General features: G+C 40.9%; 1 protein-coding gene across 1 annotated transcript in view; it reads left to right on the forward strand.

The window, feature by feature from the left end:
* Nucleotides 1-21,996, forward strand: part of arhgap15 (Rho GTPase activating protein 15) — a 686,224-nt gene that overhangs the window by 577,572 nt on the left and 86,656 nt on the right. Inside the window, exon 13 of the mRNA XM_080199371.1 lies at nucleotides 14,314-14,448. Coding sequence (XP_080055497.1) covers nucleotides 14,314-14,448 — 135 coding nt within the window. The remainder of the gene's footprint in view (nucleotides 1-14,313; nucleotides 14,449-21,996) is intronic.

Genomic DNA, 21,996 nt, shown 5'->3' on the forward strand with positions numbered 1-21,996 from the left:
ATATTCATTATCTTGAAATCATACTGTATAATGTTTAACCCATATACAGAAAGTTAATTTGTCCACTGCATTAATCAGACCCTTGACCTGTTTCAGCATTTCTTCCCAAACCTGGTTTCCCTCTGCATTGATGAACAGAACTACAGCCTGACCATAGCATCATACAGACTCAGTTTCATAGGCACAAATTTTACCCCCCACCCTGTCCGCCAATGGAGTCAGAGCAGGCGAGGGACAGACAGTGAGAAGGTCCATTGACCTCGGGCAGGATTTTATGGTTCCAGGATGAGCAAGGCCGGAAAATCCCATAACCTCAGGTTTAGTTAATTCAATAATGTCTCTTTTCAAGAACTTGCAAAAGAATTTAATACAAGCATCAAGCTTTCAGTTGCAAAAATCACACAGCGTAATTCCAAGGACTATGTTTTAACCAAATGTTGCATTTTTATGTTGAATAGCATTAACAACAGCTTGACTATCGTTCAGTGAGTTGTTAAATCAAATCGATTGTAAGACACAGTTTTGGCAATTAACTATTTTATATACAGCAGATGAAAAGTTAACCATGTATGCATACAATTTCTTTACAAAATAGTTACACTTCGGTTAGGATTGATTCCATCTTTGCAGTATACTTAATAGAACATTTAGACTGGCCTTCTAATAAAGCTTAATGGAAGAGTTTTTAAAAGCTCTGAGCTTTGCATTTTGTAAATTTAGGATGGTATTCACATTGTAACACAATACATTCAATTATTTGCTTCTTGGTTTCACACATTGGTTCTATATGTCAGAATTTTTTGAACTTTTCAGTGTCAAATATGCACCAGTTCAATTTTAACTTTTATAATTGGTTTGCATTTTATAATTCATGTATTGATATTTCACTTAAAGTATAATGGTCACGACTAGTATTTATAAAACTTAAAGATATGATGACCGGACCTCTATAATTATGTTTTTTCTTTAATGTAATATCAAAATTGCTATTGAAGTGTTTAAACATTCACCCAGTCGTACATTTGTGAGGAAACTTGAAATACTCTTCTTTCCATTTGTTCCAGACAAATTATCTGATTTAGTCCCTCTGTTGCCTCGAGGTTACCATGTGAATAAGTGGTGCTCTTGTTAACAGTAGTAGCACTGGAAAGTTGCAACAAACAAGATAACAGGACAACATAAATCATGATTAAGGAGCACAAAAACCTGCTTTCAGTCAAGCAGTAATTCATTTATAACCAGAATGGATATGACTTATCCACTCATTTTATGAGCTTAGGAATGCAGTGGTCTTGTGATTCTCTGGGTTATGGCAGCTGACATCACCAACTTTGCACGCACTAGAATTCTGACACTGGGGCACCTTGTTTTTTCGTGGTTCATTCCTCATAGAGAGTGAATTGTATTCGTTGCCTTGTACTGTTAAAGAATACCTTTTTCTTCCAAGCAGCTGCTTTATGAAGTGGAGAAAATGCCACTTTAGCTAATGATGAATGATGCTTGACCTCAGACCTGTGGCGCTGAATTTCATGCAATGCTAAATTAACATGAAAGGCCCAAGACGTGATATTTCCATTATGCATGCAGTAAAATAGAATCTTGTTTTGCTATCCGATAGTACTAAAGTCTGTTCATTTCATTTACTGCTTGAGGTAATGCACTGGAAAGCTGTGATACAGTAGGTCATGCGCTGGATTTCTATTTAGTCACTGAATGATAACTATTTTTTTTCGACGGTGATCTGTATGGTAACATCTCCCTTTCAAAAAAAAACCTGTTGCTGCTGGAACATTCTGAATTGGGCAATTTGCCCTGTGCCTGACATCTTTTTTTGTTGTTCATGAAAAATGATGAATTATACAAAGCGACAGTAACTCGAGGTGCCAGCATTATTGTAATCTGTATTCAAATAGCCAGGATTATAATCGCTTACTAATTGATTTGCTGGTTCCCTCTTATATTGAATAGAATGATTATTTTATCCCTTGATTACTCTGCGCTTTCTGTTGTCAATGGTATAACAGGAGAAAATGAAGAATTTAAAGCACCGTGAAAGAAAGCTAAGACCTCTGTATTTTCAATAGGCTGTTCAAAACAAGTACCTCTTATGTTGTAAAACAGAACGCTAACACATACGTGTCTGCTTTGGAGAACTGTGCAAACCTCCGAGGACCCAGCTAAAGCAAAATTCAAACCAGAAATAAATTTAATTGTGTTTACTATAATATTATGAATTAAGAATCACTGGAGGATAAGGTTCCGCTCATCATGCCCGCTCTGTATATTTCCCTTAGTCTTGTGTTTTAACACACATCTGCAGAAAATTACGGAGAAATCAATTTCACAAAGCCATTAAAAATTGTTTCATTTTTCATGCTGGTGATACCCACCCCAAATCAGCGATTTTTTTTTAATATGCAGAAGCCTGCCTACCTAAAATAAAATCTGACTTTAAACAAATCCACCATGAACTACTTATATTTTTGGAGATTGAGATTAAAGATCAGAGCATTCCTGTTTTTGGGATGCCAGGAGCTCAAGTGCCACTACCCTCAGCCTCATGCACTGTAGAAATCAAGAATAAACCTTGGAAATCAATGGCACTTGAACATATATAATTTGATACAAGTTGCTATTTCATGAAAAATGCATTAAACCTCTTGCCAAGAGAGGAGGAATTTATCTGGACCTGTTTCCAGGCCTTATTTTTGCTTCATTTCACCAACCTGCAGGATATTATTCAAAGGTTGTAGATGGCACATAGTTCAGAAAAGTATTAAACAATGAAAATGACGGTCATAGGGTTCATGAAGAGATAAGCCAGGATTCTCCATCTGTTCATCCAGATGGGATTTTCTGGTGCTGCCTGACACTCCCTGCCATGGGTTTTCCAGCAGCAAGGGGTAGCTTTAGTGGGAATTTCCATTGACTGTACGGTGGCACAGTGGTTAGCACTGCTGTCTCACAGCGCCAGGGATCCAGGTTCGATTCCGGCCTCAGGTCACTGTCTGTGTAGAGTTTGCATATTCTTCCCATGTCTGCGTGGGTTTCCTCCGGGTGCTTCGGTTTTCTCCCACAGTCCAAAGATGTGCAGGTTAGGTTGATTGACCATGCTAAATTGACCCCAGTGTCAGGGGATTAGCAGGGTAAATATGTGGAGTTACGGGAATAGGGACTGAGTGGGCTTATGGTTGCTGCAGACTCAATGGGCCAAATGGCCTCCTTCTGCACTGTGGAGATTCTATGATTCTGACCTGGGCATATAAATACACAAACCTTTAAAGATGCATGACCAAGTTGAGAAGACTGTTTAAAAAAAAACTGGGATCTTTTGCTTCAATAAAAGTGGAATAGAGTGTTTGCTACAATAACCCTTAATGGACAGCATGGTAGCACAGTGGTTAGCACTGCTGCCTCATAGTGCCAGGGACCCGGGTTTAATTCCTGGCTTGGGTCGATGTCTGTACGGAATCTGCACGTTCTCCCCATGTCTGCGTGGATTTCCTCCGGTTGCTCTGGTTTCTTCCCACAGTCCAAAAGGCATGCTGGTTAGATGCAACGGCCATGCTAAATTCTCTCTGTGTACCTGAACAAGCGCCAGAGAATGGCGACTGGGAGATTTTCACAGTAAGTTCATTGCAGTGTTAATGTAAGTCTACTTGAGGCAAATAAATAAAATTGTAAAATGTTGGTTAGGTCTCCAAAGGAATACAGTGTTCAGTTCTGGGCAGGATATGACCACACTTTAGAAAGGCTATTAATGCCTTTCAGAGGGGGCAATAGAGATTTATTAGAGTGGGAGTAAGGATGATAGACCTGAGTTATCTGGAGATATTGGGACTGCTGTCAGAACAGAGATGGTTTGTTCAAAATTATGAATGGTTTTGATGGATAAAAGAAGGAGAAACTTTTTCCGATGGCAGAATGTTTGGTATTCCGAGATTTAACTCAAAACCAGGGGTGATATGATGAAACTTTTCTTTTCATACAGTGAGTTCTTATGATCAGGAATGCATTGCTTGAAAGGTGGTGGAGGTAGATTCAGTGGAATCATTCAAAAGGGAATTGGATGAACACTTGAAAGGAAGGGCTATGGGGAATGAGCAAGGGGCTGGATAAATTGGATACCTGCACCAAAGAGCCCGCACAAGCTTGATTGGCTGAATGGCCGCGTTTTGTGCAATTCGATTCTATAATAATCTTTTGACAGTAAAACGGCAGGAACCTGGTCCTATTTCTAACACCAGATTTTTACACAGCAATAAGTTATAGCTTATGGCAGTTTGAAACATAACATTTTCAGTCACTAAAATAACTTGTACTAAAATCCTCACGAGATGAGTTATCCATTTTAGCTGCTGCATTAGTGGAATGATATTTAGAGAAACCCTGCCTTTATTCCAGAGAAGTTGTAATCCTGGAGGGAGATCTAATTTTGAAATCCGTTAGCAGATCTAGAAGCTGGTTTCAGCTTGATATTGGTAAAGACCTGTAAGCAGGTGACTCACACCTGGGAAGACAATGGCCTAGTGGTATAGTCGCTAGACTATTAGTCCAGAAACCCAGCTAACGTTCTGAGACCCAGGTTCAAATCCTGCCACGGCAGATGGCGAAATTTGAATTCAACAAAAAATAAGTCTGGAATTAAGAATTTACTGATGACCATGAAACCATTGTCAATTGTCAGGAAAATCCATCTGGTTCACTAATGACCTTTAGGGAAGAAAATCTGCTGTTCTTAACTGGCCTGGTACATGTGACTCCAGAGCCACAGCAATGTGGTTGACTCTGAATAGCCGTCTGAAATGGCCTAGCAAGCCATTCAGTTCAAGGGCAATTCAGATCGGCAATAAATGCACCCATGTCCCACGAATGAGAAAAAGTCCTATTACACCCCCTTACACTACATGGGTAGGGCGGCCATGAAAAATAGTAAAAAATGCATCGGAACTGGAAGCTCAATAACAACCACAGCAAAATTAATCAGATCATCAATCAAAAATATTGATTAGTTAATTTGAAAATAGCAAATTAAAAGTCTTGTCTTTTAATTTGTAATTGTTATTACTATTATTAAATATATAATCAAAGGAGTCAAATGTTGTTGGAGGTAGGCGGGAATGTGGTATTAAGGACATGATCAGACCTGCCATGACCTTATTGAATGGCGAAGCAGACTCGAGGGCCAAATGGCCTACTCTTGCTCCTAATTTGTGTTAGTGTTAGAATTTTAAAGGTTGACTAAAGATCAAATGAATTTTTTTCTTAAAAAGAAATCAAACAGTGTACAACCCTGATACTTTGTTAAATTCAACCCACCTGACGTTTACTGAGATACCAATGACAAAATTAGACAAATGACCTGCCTAAAGATCAAGCCAATTTGAGATGTTCAGAAGCATCACATGCAAACCAAAAAGAACATCTTCCATGGATCATTTACTCAGGATAAGCTGTGTGGTGAAGGGTTTACTCCTTCAGTTGTAAAGTGATATTTGAAGACTGATTTTACACAAGGGAATCACAGACCGTACATATTCCTGACAAGACACAACCTTCCTAAGGATGTTCTCATTGTAAGCAATTGGATTGGGAGCTGTATGTCTGCAATTAATTGGACTGTGGATGTTTGAACTGCCTGTTCTTTAGTAGAAAAAGTATTTGACTTTCCGTTGCTGTTGCACTGACCCAGGAAACCAGATATCAGGACATGTTCACCTGACAAGAATATCTGTCACATGAAAGACATAACATGGCTGGATGAGGCCAGGAAACTCCCTAGCTTGTGTCTAAAAGTGAACCAAACGTAAAAGAGATTAATGTTACTGTAACCTTTAAGTGGACAATCCGAGCATAATTTCTAGCAGTGCTCAAAGCACAGTCTCACTGAGTCACTGAAAGACATGTGGCTATTGAACCTCTGCCTCCTGGTGACTTTGCTGGACATTTATTAATACTCTGCAAAAGATGTGCTGCATTATAAAATGTATGAGGCAATTAACATGCAATGTGCCATGATGGCCATGAATTTATTGTCAATTGTCGGAAAACCCATCTGGTTCACTCATGTCTAATGTGCTCTGCTGGTAACAAAACCTAACAATCTGAAGTGTTCATTCCTTTGGTATTCACAACGTGCTGAATTTTCTGATTTATCTTATTGTATAATCAGGGCACCAGCAAGTTAGTGATACACTTTACTAATTAAATAAGTATTTTGTTAGCATGCAATTAATTAACAGATCAATCTTCTGAAGACACAGAAATATTTTAGCTAGTTTATGTTAGCTGCAGTACAAGTAATCAAGTCCACAAAGACTCTATGGATAACTGACAAAAAAACATAATGCAAAGTAAGGGACCGCCACTACAAGTCGAACACGTTTTTGTGACTAAGAAGTCATTGTGTTTTGTCAAGCCATCCCACATAATAAGTTACTTCCTTTTGATATAAAAATTTGTTTTACGAAAAGCCCCTTCAGTTAAATTGAAGTAGCGGACATGACTTGTGATAGTGAGAAGGAATTCATAGGTATGTTAAGCACTTACAGCATTCTTTTCTTTTTGTCACTATCAAGTTGTTTTGTTGTGATTGCAACTGATTGTCATGAGTTTGAGAGACTTGCGTTACTGTGTGGACTATGAAAAAACTCAAAGAATTGTTCTAAATGAACAGTAATCCTTTCACTAACCATCGTAAAAAAACTCTGAACAATTACGCAATTGCAATAAGCTGATGGTGACCAAAATAAGTTTGAAATTAAAATGATAATGCCTACTTATGTCAGATTAGGTAACTTGCAGCTAGTTTAAAGAGAATAATCTAAATTATCACATATTATTTAAGAATTTTATTTAAGGTTTTTCTAAAAATGGAATCAATGCACTGCACTGTAATGTTTAATGTAGATGGGAGCTATGGAAAGAGATCAACTGATTTGAAAAAGCCCAGACAATATGGAAAGTGAGTTGGGGTACTTGGGCTAAGGGGTAAGATTTGAATTGACTGAAGAGAAAATGAAACAGATTGTATCAAAAGAGACATGTAGGGGGTGTGACACCCTGATGAGAATAAACAGCTCAAAGTAGTTGACAGACTTCAACAAACTGAAAACCTCTGTTCTTTAAAGTGACTGTACGCCACATTAGGCCTTAGGCTCTTGATGTCATTGTTCAGCCACTGACTGTTCTGAACAAACCCACTAGGCTGTAGTCAATTTAAATTAAAACCATGTAATGTAATAAAGGGATACTCCTGAAGTGTTTTCAATCAAACAGATGGGGATCTGGAGCGGGACAGCGTGTGAATGGGTTAGTTTGATGATTAAAAGCTAAATTCAAACAAGGATCTGTTCGGGTCCAGCAGTTTTGTAAGTTATTGTTACAACTTTCACATCACATTAAAGACTCCAATGCATAGAACAGTTTTGTAAAGTGATATTTTAGACTTGTACATATACTTCTATAGAAATAAGCAACATTGCTTATTATTTAACTGATAATAAGACGAAGACAGCAGCAGCAAACAGTGAAAATTGTACCATTGGTTTGAAGGCAGAAGGCATATTACTTCTGTTTTTCTTTAATTCTGTTCAAAATGGCAAAAGTTTACCTATCATCAGGGAGGTCTTTGGAGCAGTCGTAGCATCATTAACTGTGGGCCAGAAGCACCAGGTTTGTGGCCCACTTCGAGATTTGATAGCCATGGAATCTGCATCCATAATGTGGCCATTAATAGTTGATTATTAGGCTGTAGATCCTTCCTGATGGCATCCAATGGCAGTTCATGGGCACCGTTGCCCTCTTTGAGAATGATACCTGAAGGATATTGTAATATGTCTTCGGAGGCAGAAGTCCCTTCACAAAATCCTTTATTTACAATTCCACCAGCAGTACACAGAGTGCTATCATTCAACAGTCTACCTTTGGGAGTGCCAGAGGAACTGACACTCCCGGTTAAATACAAAGAAAAGACTCCCTGATTGGCCCATCATTTGACTTCTTAATCAGTGAATTCACATTCCAGAAGGTCAACCTCAATGGCCTGATTGAAGTTATTACAGTATCCTGAAAGATAATGACTGGGATTTTCTGACCCCGACATGGCAGGTCCCACCACAGGAGAGTCAGAGGCCCAGCCAAAAGTCCATCAACTTTTGGGGCTGAGCGATCCAGTGGCAGCTGAGGGCTGAAAATCCCACCCATTGAGTCAATATGTGGGATGGCATGATGGGCCAGTAGTTAGAACTGCTGCCACACAGCACCAGGGACCCAGGTTCAATTCCCAGCTAGAGTCACTGTCTATATAGAGTTTGCATGTTCTCTCCATGTCTGCATGGGTTTCCTCCAGGGGCTCTAGTTTCCTCTCACAGTCCAAATGAGGTGCTGGTTAGTTGCATTGGGCATCTAAATTCTCCCTCAGTGTACCCGAACAAGTGGTGGAGTACAGCGGCTAGGGGATTTTAACAGTAACTTCATTGCGCTGTTAATGTATGCCTACTTGTGACACTAATAAATAAACTTTAAAACTTAAACAATAACATTAGCAACAAATAAATGCAAACACATAAGACTGAACGTACCCAGCCTTGTGTGAGTTGGGGTAGGGTTGGCTAAGAAAATAGTGGGAAACCATTTTGGGGCAATTGCCTGAAACATGCCCAGCACTGGGAAACTTTTCCAGAGGTGGGCTGAGAAGTGGGTCAGCCAACTGCACCATGGAGGTGGGGAGCCAATTTGCATAGTTAAGGACCCAATAGCGGAGAATTTAGACCATAATACCATAAGACATAGGAGCTGAATTAGGCCACTCAGCCCCTGGAGTCTGCTCCACCATTCAATCATGGCTGATATTTTTGTCATCCCCATTCTTCTGCCTTTTCTCCATAACCCCTGATCCCCTTATTAATCAAGGATCTATCTATCTCCACCTTAAAGACCTGGCCTCCACAGCCTTCTGCGGCAAAGAGTTTCACAGATTGACCACTCTCTGGCTGAAGAAATTCCTCCTCATCTCTGTTTTAAAGGATCATCCCTTTAGCCTGAGATGCCCTCTAGTTCTAGTTTTGGCCATTCTGCCAAATGGTGGGGGAGCAGGTTCCTGCCACACGTGGAAGGTGCCAACTAAATGGAGGCAACCTCCCTGCAGCAAGCTTCAGGGCCATTGGAACTGGAGGTTCCATATCACATAGACAGGTGGGCTGAAGGTCGCACCTGTGACCCACACCAACCTAGCGGGTTCTCCTCCATCCATATGTAATTATCAGGTTGCACCAGCACAGTTTGATTACTCCCAAGCAAGAATACTTCCATCCTGAGACACCTTCTCATTTACTGACCTGCCTCAGCAGCACCCGCTCCTGATGGATCTGCTGAGGTTCCAGATCTGCCAACCCACTGATCGAACTGTCAGCATCAAGAAACTGGCTACATTTCTGAATTGAATAGCGAGCGTGGAGATGGTCAATTAAGTGAGGCCACCTCCAAGTGTACCTTTCTGCTGGTTTAGGTCTCAGCAAATGTGGGCTCATTTTGGTCCCAGCTCCAGAATCCTGAAGCTGCAGCAGAATTCAGCCCGTAAACTGAAGAGAAAGGTTTGTTTCACTTCTTCATAAACAGCTGACATATTGTAAAAGGTCAAAAGGTGTATATCAGTTCTATTTTAACGCTTTGACATTAGGGGAAAAATTAAATTGTATTTTCTTCTGTGGAAGAAAATGGATTAAATGAAATATGAGATAAAGACATTGTTTGCCTTTGTGCAATAATTTTATTATCTGATTTAATCAAGTAAAGGTTAGTTAATTAAGGTGTGCGCGACATTCTTCATTGCCTTAATTTCAACAATATTCTATTTCTCATTTCAATCAGAGGAGCACTTTCTGTTGCTCTCAAAGAATTAGACATCCCTGACCACATTCATTTGAGAAAAAGAACTCTAGCTTTTGGGAGCTGTGATTTCATTTGGATTTTATTTCTTTCTTTGTCACTGTCTCTCTATTTGGCTTTGCAGTCCTGTAGGTGCCAGTGCTTTGAAGCTCCGACGTTGGAAAGTGGTGGCCAAATCACTTTCTAGTCATTTCCATCCGGAATACATCCATCTCTCCGCACTTGCAAGAGCACCAAACTGCCATCTTGATTTGCACGCAGCAGACGCTTGGGTGCCAGAGGCTTGCAGATTGGGCAAATTGTGACATCACAGATTTGTGATGGTGCAGAAGGAGGCCATTTGGCCCATCTGGTCTGCACATCATGGTGTCTAAAACTGATCTGGTGTCCGAATTGCAATTTTGGACTTCACAGGTCCTTTTACTGCTTCCTCTTTAAAAACTCTCAGCTAAACATGCATTCAGTAGCATAATGAAACCCTTTCCTCCACCACAACTCTCCCTCCACCACTCCCGCACCCCATCCCACCTCCCCCGCTCTCCAGCCGCCATTACAATTTAAAGGCACAACATGAGACTTTCAGGTCAGGTACTTTTGACTTCCTTTAGCTCCTGCAGAGTGGGTGGGTGTATTGTGTACTCTGTCATTGCAGATATTCTGAAAAGGTTGCTGGAGTCAGAAGGGTTTGGTACTGGACTATAATGAGCAGGTCAGGGAAGTTTGAAGGGCTATTTAAAAAACCTAATATGATTAATGCCCCATAATCCCTTGTCTGCTGCAATTTAACAGGGACATGGAGCAAAGACAGCAGACAGGGAAAAAGAGGAAAGCTCTTAATAACTAGCCCCACCCATCAAGGGACTTCAGGGAGAAGTTCTCCTATCTCCACCTCAACCATTACTGGATATGAAATGGTTACTTTTTACCAAGGTGGTGATCATTGAACTGCACCACCTCTCTTAGCAGACCAACAGCAACACTGCTGGGCCGATTGCCCTATCTATGGTGAAGATAGGGCATATGGTGAAGATAGCCAGTGGCATTATGGGTCAGTCCTACCTTCAGGCAGAGAACGGAAAAAGAATCTGCTACAATTCTGCAGAAAAAAACATTTGAAGCTGTACTTACCTCAACTGGCCGTGTGTGTCCTCCAAATCCAATGAGATCTGAATTTCTTAAAAGTCTGACTAGGTCTCAAATGTGTCTTCTTCTGATTGACTTCAGGACACGGTTCCATCCCAGGCTTTCTTTATCATTTCATCATTGTACTCAGGCAACATAGCAAGTAACAGAGACTATTCAAATGGGAAGCAGATGCAGTAAATGCTGGAGGTACTCGGCAGGGCAGGCAGACATAGCACATTCACTCCTTCAGGTATAAAACCTTGATCCAAACAAAAAGTATTACTGATACATAATGCTTTAGAAGGCAAAGAACAAGGGAGAGAGGAGAGGGGAAACAAAGACACCCACAAACACAACAACCACCCATGAATGCATTGGAGGAAATATTAAATGGCCTGAAAAATGCTAAGGTGAGGATAGTTGATGGGCAGAAATAGTATGCACAAGAGGCATGAAAGAAGCATAAATGAGGGAAAGAAATTTAATTTCCTCTTCTCTCTGACGAAGGGTCCTCCAGACACAAAACGTTATCTGTGTTCTTTCTCCACAGATGCTGTCAGACTTGCTGAGATTTTCCAGCATTTTCTGTTTTTGTTTCCAATTCCAGCATCCACAGTATTTTGCTTCCATCTCCCATTCACTTTTTCCCCCACCCTACTGGTTGGAAACTAAGATGTTGGAGAAGTAAGAACTGGTAAAGCAGAATGTTCTGATGGGCATCTCACACACCTCCTTCCCAACTGATGGAACATCTAAAACCAAAGAGCTTTGGGGTTTATAGAAATTGTCAGTTTCTCGAGAGCACAACTGAATACACTCAAATCATCATCATGGCACAACAGGACCAGTCAAGTATTTTCACTAAATGCGAAAGGTTTCACTCCATCAATGTCCAGCTAGCATCTGATAACACCAAAAGAATCATTCAGGTTTTTGCCAGATGCCCAAGCAGTTCCTGTGATTCATTCATCCATCATTCCCCCAGCAATGTCAGAGAATGGCCGCTTCAGGACATGGGCTACCCTCACCTCCCACCTATCGACCTCTAACTTAGTTCATGAACAGCCTTTCAAAGTTCCACGCTGAGCCTGGCCAGCTCAAGTGGAATCAAAACCATGCCGCGATAAGCAGTACCATCATTCTCACTGTGGGGCTCCCCCAGCAATGATGTGTTGTGCCTGCCGCACAGTCTGTTTTAACCCTTATACGATGGACAAATAACTTCAAGTAGATGTCTTGTTAGTACAACCAATATTTATTTAAGACACACAATCAATAATCACCCACCCAACCAACAATAAGTTATCTTATAGAAAATAATAGAGTTCAAGTCCAATACAAGACCTTGACTTAACTTTGCGTGACTGGCAAGTACCCAAGCAGATTATCTATGCATTGGTCTTAGTTGTCCTCTGCATGGTCTGGTTCTTTGGTGTGGTCTGGCACTCTGGCTTTGGTCTGCCTTCCTTCTTGGGTGTGGTGGCTCTCCTTGTGCTTATCGTCGCTGGTGATTGTCACCATTGTTGTAGCTCATTCTTGGGATCAGAGAGAGAGCGATTCTTGGTGGTGCAGCTCCCTTTGTACCCCATTTCATGCTTTTTTTGGCCATTGCCAATCAATCGATCAGGTCTTGATCACCCTGATTGATAAAGTCCAATTGGGTGCTGCCACATCAATCTCAGGGGGTGTCCCCAACAGCCATGTCTGCAGGTGCTGGAGGCATGTAGAGTTCACATGTCCCTCCCAAGTAAGGGATTACGGCATCCATACGTCTGGTAAACAACCCAGTTTGACCAGAAAGCCTCTTTTGCCCTGGAGATGACCCGTATCCTGCATATTCACCCATCTGGGTTGCCACCTGTTTAACTCTGTCTTTCAGGCTGCAGCCTGTCATTTTAGTCCTTGCCCAATTGTCCCAGAGTGCTTTACAAATTACCGTTTTAGATGGCTCGTTTGGCCACAGATGTACTTGCTTTGGTGGATCTGAAAGCTTCCTGTAATATGCTTCAGAGAGACTCTTCTGCTCAACTGGGTCCTCCAAAGTATAGTTTTAAAGGGAGTATTACTACTGATCGAGGCAGGTGAACAAGATGCACCAAACCTAATTTGTACTGATATTTATGTAACTTGTTTTATACAAGTTATGTCTGTTTTATGCCTAAGAGCCCAGCATAACTGAAAGGAGCCTCCAGACTTTAAGATTTCTCCCAAAAAAATCCATGTTCCCAACGTGCAGAAAAACGGGAGTACTTCCCGCTGTTTCTTTCAGTGTAATTACCAGAGAAAATCTGAGCACTGCAGAGTGCCTTCGCGGGATTCATCCTGGAAAGCAGGAGACTGGGCCTATTCCTGCCTGAGAGACCGGCAGCAGAGCACATGCGCAAATCTGTCAGAGCAGAGATCAATGCATGCATACTGGTCCCCCCCATCTGAATGGACCTACCTAACATTAAGTTGATTTTTCCCTACACCCTAGCTATGATTGTAACGCTAAATTCTGCACTCTCTCCTTTCTTTCTCCCGTGTGTGTTCTTTAAATGCTGTGCTTTGCCTGTATAGCATGCAAGAAACAATATTTTTCATGTATATCAATACATGTGACAATAATAAATCAAATTATGACGATGTTGCTGTTATTAGAGTGCGAGTACAGTACTTCCTCCCTGCTCAATTTTTAATTCAGCAAAGAATGCTTACAAAGAAAACAGATTTTGTTAGAAAGGCGGGTGTGATGAGGTAGCTTCTCTTCCTCCCAATGTGTTCCCAACTGGCACCAATTTCAAGCAAGAAAAGGGGAGTTAGCTTTAATTCCCTTGTACGTGGCAGAGTTGACACATGTAAAGTAATAGCTCATTTTCAATTGCCATGTTTAGCATATGTCTCATGTTGGCTCTGCAAGGCCTGCAGGCCGGTCCCATGAGTTCAGCTCAGCCAGCAGTTGCTGCCACTGCGCAGCCCCCCTTAGCCTCGAATGCTAATAGCTTTGAATCATGTTCAATGGTGATGTTAATTTTCCAGCAAAAGCATTATGGGTATAAGTGTACCTGACATCTCCAGTCAATGAGCATGAGTCTTTGTGTATTTTTGTGTATGAGTGTGCGCGCGAGCGCGTGTTACATTCCTGCAGATGGTATTCTACTGAATATGTCCTTCTGTGGAAAATTGCACAGTTCTAAACCTCTAGGTGCAGGAGGCTGTTAACAGTTGCTGATGATAGTAGGCAAACATTAACATAATAATTAGTGTCTTGTAATTGTTTCATTAAAACCAGTTGTTCCATTTCTCCTCATGTTTTCCCAGAAGAGAAGCTGAATTTGGATGACAGCCAGTGGGAGGACATCCACGTCGTCACCGGAGCACTAAAGATGTTTTTCAGAGAGCTGCCTGAGCCACTTTTTCCATACAGTTTTTTTGATCAATTCGTAGATGCCATAAGTAAGTACAATACAATGTTAATTTAACCCTCAGAGCACTAAAGAGCAATTCTCTATTCTGTACACAACCACTTAGCAGGATGTGGTTAATATTTTTTTTAATTTGCTAGCTGAATGGCATCCATAAATCAGTGCCGCGAATGTAGTTGCATTTATTCAGTTCCAGTTTCTTAATATTCATGACAGCAATTTATTTTGATAGTACACTTTTGTACTTACTTCATTGCAATGTTGTAACACTGAAAAATACAAGCTGTCTCACTTAAATTTACAACCAATGTTTAGTTCAACCTGATTGTTTGTCACAACGTCTGTAAGCAGATTTCCAACCAGAAGGTTCGGAGGAATTATAAACTATTGGTTTAATTACTACACATTCCCAAGCTTCATTCTTCAATTGCATGTTGGACTTTATTACTTAAAAAGTCTCACTGGCACAGATCAGATGTGGTTTTAGCAGTTTTTGTTTGGTTGCTAAAGCGTTTTCTTTACAAATCCTTGAAAGAAAACACTTGGAGTGAATAATGAGGAGAGAGGGAGAAGGCCTTCCCACTTGTACATGCATCAAGCTTAAGTAACAGGATAAATTTATCCTGTTTATTTTTAACATTCTAATTCGGAACAACTTTCAACTTATTATAAGGAAACAAATTGCACCTTTGGCCGCAGAGGTTGAATGGCAAAACATATTTGATCTGTGTGATCTTTGGTTTCTGTCAGGAAAAAGATATAATAAGTCTTACCAGCAGACTCAAGAACAACTTCTTCCCTGCTGTTATCAGACTTTTGAATGGTCATATCATATATTAAGCTGATCTTTCTCTTCACCCTACCTGTAACTGCAACACTATATTCCACAGCCCATCCTTTCCCTTTACCCCGATGTGTTTTCATGAACGGTATGCTTTGCCTGCATGTACAAGAAACAATACTTTTCACTGTATCCCATGTGACAATATATCAAATCAAATCAAAATAAATAGCTTTAGGGATAAAAGCAGAAGATGTTGGAAATACACAGCAGGTTAAGGCAACATCTGCGGAGAGAGGGATGAAGTTAACATTTCAGGTCAATGAGCTTTCTTGAGAACTGGTAAAAGTTAGAGATGTAACAGACTTTAAGGAAGTGCAGAGGCAGGGAAATGTTGGGAGGCATAGAAAGAATAAGTGGGAAGGCCTGGACCAATGTGGAAGGCAGGAGTGATCAGATGACTGAAGGGATGATGATCCAAAGGAAAAGCAGTTGGTATTGGGGGCAAGAGAATAAAGGTTGGGTACAGAGGAAATACAAACAACAATAGCAGCAAAATTACCAAGAACTACTGCCCATAATGAAATGGGTGTGGTAGTTATGGTCTGAAATTGTTAAACTCCATGTTGAATAGGGAAGGCTGTAAAATCTCCTACTGAAACCCAACATGCAGTTTCTCAAGTTTCTACTGATGTGGAGAAATCAGTATCATTTTGGGTTTGTTCATTTTTTTTAATTTTGCCGATAAAGATTCCATCATAACAAAAATTCCTGGTATAAAAACAAGCTTATTAGATTCCCCGGTCATGATATTGATTTCAATAATCTGAAAGCAATCTGGAGCACTTGAGTAGAATAACATATATTAAAGTTTTTATTATTTCAACTTACATACCTTTGCAATATACAAGGGCATTGTACAGCATTGAATGTTTTCCTTTTGTTTTATTTGCACTTTGGCAGCATTGATCATTTTTAGGACTCTGAATCATAGTTTATTGAATTTATGTTCTAGCAACCTTTCTGCTACAAACTCCAGGATTGAAATCATCCTGCATTTCCTCAGCACGATAAACTTCATCATATGTAGAATCATAAAATCCCTACAGTGCAGAAGGAGGCCATTTGGCTCATCACATCTGCACTGACCACAATCCCACCCAAGCCCTATCCCCACAATACCCTACCTGGTCCCCCTGACACTAAGGGACAATTTAACATGGCCAATCCATCATGTATTGAAATACAACTTTCAAATCTGTTGTATTTTTTGCAAGATAATCACAGGTTCATGGAGTGCAATTTTCCCAATTTGCGATTAAATGCTGGAATGGGAGTGGGAATGTGAAATCTTCAAGCCCCAATCTAGTTAATTATGCACCCTTGTGCTTTGCGCCATATTCCATGGCAGAACAGGCTTCAATGGCATGTAGTCCGCCATTGCGTCTGGGTGCATATTGAAAATGCAGCCAACATCATTGACCCACCCTTGATGAAAGGAAGTGGGTGACCTCAAAGAGAAGATAGACCTCTAGGAACATTCTGAAACCAAAAGGTGGACCTCCTGAGAACAAAGATGGAACTATAAGAACATTCTGAGAATAGAAGATGAACCCTGTTCCAGGACACTTGATCTGGGAGGTCCACCTGCACACAACCCCCCAACCTACTGCTGTGGTGTTCCAGTGTCCAAGACTACAGGTGGCCTCAATCCTGAACTCCGAAGGCAGTCTCAGCCATTGTTCAGATGAGCCTGTACATCACACTGTACGAATGTGTTTCATGCGGTGTATTTTCCTGCTGACGACATGGTGAATCTGGCCTGGGGCCAGGGTCAGGGGAGGGGGTTTGGGACTTCATCTGCACTCCATTAGTGGGATGCAAATGAGGTTCATGCTATGCTCTGGCAAGTTTTCTGATCTGCCATGGTGACGAAACCGGCTTCTGGCCCTCCACCATATTCTTCCACTGTGATCGCTGTCAAACATACCAACAGGAGCTTGGGAGATTTCTGCGCCTTGGGTGGAATTCTGTCCTCTGCTGTCTGGGACAAGAAAACAGGCGTGCAGCTTTCCAGCTGTAGGACAATCTAGAACAAGAGGTCATAATTTTACAAAAAGGGGTGGCAGATTTAAAACAGAGATGAGGAGAAATAACTTCTCTCAAAGCGTCATGAGTCTGTGGAATTCACTGCCCCAGAGCATGGCAGATGCCCAGAGGTTGAAACAATGTAAGGAGGAGATCAACAGATTTTTAACTAGTGCTGGATTGAAGGGTTACGGAGAACCAGTGAGAGAATGGGGTTGAGGCTGAAATGAGATGAGCCGTGATCATATTGAATAGTGGAGCAGGCTCGAGGGGCTGAATTGCCTCCTCCTACTCCTGGGTTCTTAGGTTATGCTTTATGTTATGTTCTCATGTTATGATCTGTGTTCCAGACTCAGCAGGAGGCACGCATGCCTTTCATAACATTGAATGACTGGGCACAATTAAGAACTAACTGCCCTTTTATACGCCTTGATTTGCTATCCCCCACAGACAAGCAGGCTTAGGATTAGGGTTAACTGCTGCTGCCTTCAGGAAAATCAGCAGTATATGAGAACATGCAGGGAGTGGATCTGACACCTTGTTTCAATTTTCCACATTCTCCTCACGTCACCAACTCCAAAGCTGCCTCCACAAGGCCAAAAAATTCTGCCTTGTGTTTCAGCTGAATGTAGATCTGTTTGGATTCAATTTTAAAAATTCAAGATTTTTAATTTAATTTGCCTAAATTAGATTCACTGCCATGTAATGCATGTATATAATATATGTATAAAATGAATTAGGTCCAAAATGTACTGATTTTGCTTTGTGCTATATTGGTTACATAGGGGTTAACCCACTCAAAGCAAATGAATTAACATCTTCATCTATTGAACTATTACACCAATCAAAAAGCTTTATCAAAAGACTTTCATATAAGTCATATGTAATATGTGTACAATTATGGAAATAACCACATGATTCCTTCTCTCCAGTATGTCACTAAGATGAATAATTAAACACATGCTAATATGGAATGTGCTAAAAACAAAAAAAAAATGAGAATTGCAATTACGTAGTTTGGTGATTTTTTTTCTCTTGAAGTATTTTCTGTTCCTTTTTTCAATCGGGAGTTGCAGCTTCTCCTATTTCCCTCAATACTCCCTGTTTGCAGCACACTTCTTCGATGTGGAAACATCACGTGAATTGCAAAATGTCTATCAGCCCATAGCTGCGCCTCATTAATGTACCTGATCTGGGCTAAAGCTACAGACTCATTTATGTTTTAGATATGCCACTTCTGCATTCCATATCCTACAAGCAGTTTAAAATAAAGCTTAGTGATTAAATTGACTGGTACAATGGCAATAAATTAAGCAAGTACAGTATGTCTTGATTGCTTCTTGTGCTATCAGTGGACATGTCTGATTAATCAGACAACTGGAGGTTCATTTTATCATAAATGGTTCTGCCAGCTGTTTTTTGTGGACTTCAATTATCTTGCATTTCAGGTATAGACCTTAGAGTGTTTGTACAACAATTATATCTGGTCTCTTGATATCCAATATCTTCCTTCTCGAGCACTTCATTCTTGATTCTGTTACGTCGGGAAGATTTTAGGCAATTGTGTGATGGTTCTGCTTCATGATGACATTAGCAATGATAACATTAGTCTCAGAATACTATATCATGGAATTAAGTTATGTACATACAGCCCAAAATTACTGATAGATTTGCACACTGATTGCACCACTCCAATGTACACACCTAACTGCTTTTCTTCCTAGCACAACACAATCCTACACCCAACTGAATTAAGCAGTACAAAAATGAAGAAAAGTGAAAAATTCCATACCTGGCTACTAAGTCTTTTCAACTAATTCATTTTCAATTTGTTCCCTCACTGCAAGCAAAATATACTCCAAACTGTAATTGAAGATTCACCACTAATGGTTAATCTCCACGTTGATAAGGATCTCTTTCTCTAATGGTGTCTATAAACTGAAAATGGCATACAAACATATAAAAAGAGGGAGAAAAGACAATTAAATCCAACTGGACCGTACAGCCATCCACAAACGCAACCCTGTTAACTAGTCACCCATCCCTTATCTATGTTATCTCAGGAAGAGGGAAACAAAATTTGTGGAGGATTCACAAGAAACTCTAGGAACCGGCTCCCTGGCTTCCATAAGGCAATTCAGCAAGATCTAAGTGATAGATCATGAGTCATTGCAATCACTATTAACTAACAGCTTATCCTCTGTAACTGGAAATACCCTCTTCTATCAAGAACTTGTCAAGCTCCCTTATTAAAGGTTGTAGTGACTCCACACTCACCACATGTCACAGCCATCTGTTCCAGACGGCAATGGCTCTCTGTGAAAACAAATACTTCCTGACATCTAATCTAATTTTGCCGTTGGATTTTAAAGGCAGAAATGCTCGACTCGCCATTGCATGCATTTCAGTAGTAATGTAACCACACCACGCAGTCTGGTCAGCATTTTAAAACCGTAATTTTCAGAAAATGCTTCTACAAAGTACCACCAAACTGCACATTCTAAGCCTTGGAATCTTCCTTCTCCATCCTCCTGCACTCTCCCTAGGATTTATATGCAATAACAGCTCATCACTAATTCTGTGGCCACTTCTACTAACAGTCCAGTTTTTAATGAGCCATAATGTCTTCCCATTAAATATCAGACAGCTAAAATTGTTGCAACATTGAAGTCCTGCTAGAGGCTGAGATGGGGTTCCAACACGAGGGACCAGTTTTTCATCTCCAAATGGAGGTGGGAATCGGGGTGAGTGTTCTGAGTTAAGTCCTTCTATCTTGGAATCCAGGCATGGGACTTCACGTACTCTGGTATCTGCTGAACATTTGTTTACTAATACTTCATCTGAACAGGTCATAGAGTTACCATATTACTCCTAGGCTTCATACCAATCTTTCTCTCATTGGTCTAACTCATGACTGACAGATATAGGGGGTGCATCCTCACCTACATCATACATTTGTATATCCCATCTATTAACTGTTTATAGATCATCCCAAGGTATTCTACTTCTTACCAACAACATAAAACTATGGATGGAATTTTCTGCTCTGCGACAAAGTTTCACAACAGCAGCAAAAAGTCATGGAGATGTGGAGTGTAGTGAGTAAACCTGTCAAATTGCAAGATGTTCAGCTAATTATGAAGCCATCAGGTTCACTTTGAATCTCATGATGGGTCAGGCAGGGAGTCTTCCACTCCACCATCATGATCGGACACAGACATTTCAAAGGAACCCAGCCACCTTTTGCTTTCAATGGAAAGACAGAGCCGAGCGGAGACCTGATAGAGGTCTACAAAATGTTGAGAGGCAGAGATAGGGTGGATAGTCAGAGACTTCTGTGTCAATCACAAGGAGCACAGTTTCAAGGTGAGGGGGGGAACATTTAAGGGAATGTGTGGGGGTAAGTTTTTCATGCAGAAAGTAGTGACTGCCTGGAACGCGCTGTCAGAGGAGATGGTGGAAGCAGGCACATTAGCAACATTCAAGAGACATCTGGATGGGTTCATGAATGAGGAGAGAATAGAAGGATATGGTCCAAGTGAGGGCAGAAGGTTTTCGTTAGTTTAGTTAGGGCATCATGATTAGCATGGGCTTTGTGGGCCGAAGGGCCTGTTCCTGATCTGTAAATTTTATTGTTTCTTTATTGCCGCCCCCCACATTGCAGAGTTGCCCTTCACCAGATCTCCCACTACAGAATTACCCTTCACTAAACATCCCTTCTCCCTTGCAGAGTTGCCTATCACTGGATCCCCCCCCCTTGGATCTCATCCCCCAACCTCCTGTTCCTTTATGTGTTCCAACCTCCCCTCCTTCTTTATATTCCTGCCATCAGCTGCACATTATACTGCCCATACCCAAAAGAAGAGCAGCGCAAATTTCAAAGGTGGCATTTAATGGCAGGGAAGTGAAAGAGATCTCCCATACCACATTTTCAGAAGGTGGGGCAGAAGATTTCACGGGGGTAAAATTATAGTTTGTCGCTCTGGTTAATGAATGTTCATAACATGCAAATTCCAATCCAGATATTCACCAGCCGGAAAGGTGGCCCACCATGAACCCACCATAAAAGTGCTGAGGGAAAGATTCCAAATCCTTTTCCTGCTGACAGATTTTCAACTCTTGCCCTCACTCCAAATTTTCCAGTCCCACCCACCACAATTCCAGCCACAAGAAAATCCTGCTCTATGTCTTTAACAATCTACTTTGTATTTCTATAAACCCCTTTCTAGAAACTACAGATTCTAGCCAACTCTCAGTCCTACTCTTCCCCCAAATCACAGTCCTGGGGGATTCAATCTCCCTCAGTACTCTTGGCCCTTAGGACAGACATCTTGCAGGTGTGAGGACATTTTTTTGCATCTGGTAGGACATCCTATCTAAAGAGCAGAACAACATTTTAGCAGCATTGCTGGGAGGCTGAATATAAGTTGCAGGATGATTGAACTGCAACAAAAGACTGATTCAAAAGGGAAGACTGAAAGATAATTGACCTTTGGACCCTCTGGGACCAGTAGAGAAGAATTCAGGACACTTTGAGGAATTTACTGCCCCCGTGAAGGACTTTGGGAAGAAACTTCAGAGGAGGAATGATCTTCAGCTTCAATGAAGACTGTCACAGCTGCATCATTCATTGCTGTATTAAAGAATGAAAAGGCACTGAAGATTTAAGATTGCAATGAACATAGACCATGAAGGGGAAAAAAAAAGTTT

Source organism: Carcharhinus amblyrhynchos, chromosome 11 (assembly GCF_965287045.1).
Source record: "Carcharhinus amblyrhynchos chromosome 11, sCarAmb.v2.hapA, whole genome shotgun sequence".
NCBI classification, from domain to species: domain Eukaryota; kingdom Metazoa; phylum Chordata; class Chondrichthyes; order Carcharhiniformes; family Carcharhinidae; genus Carcharhinus; species Carcharhinus amblyrhynchos.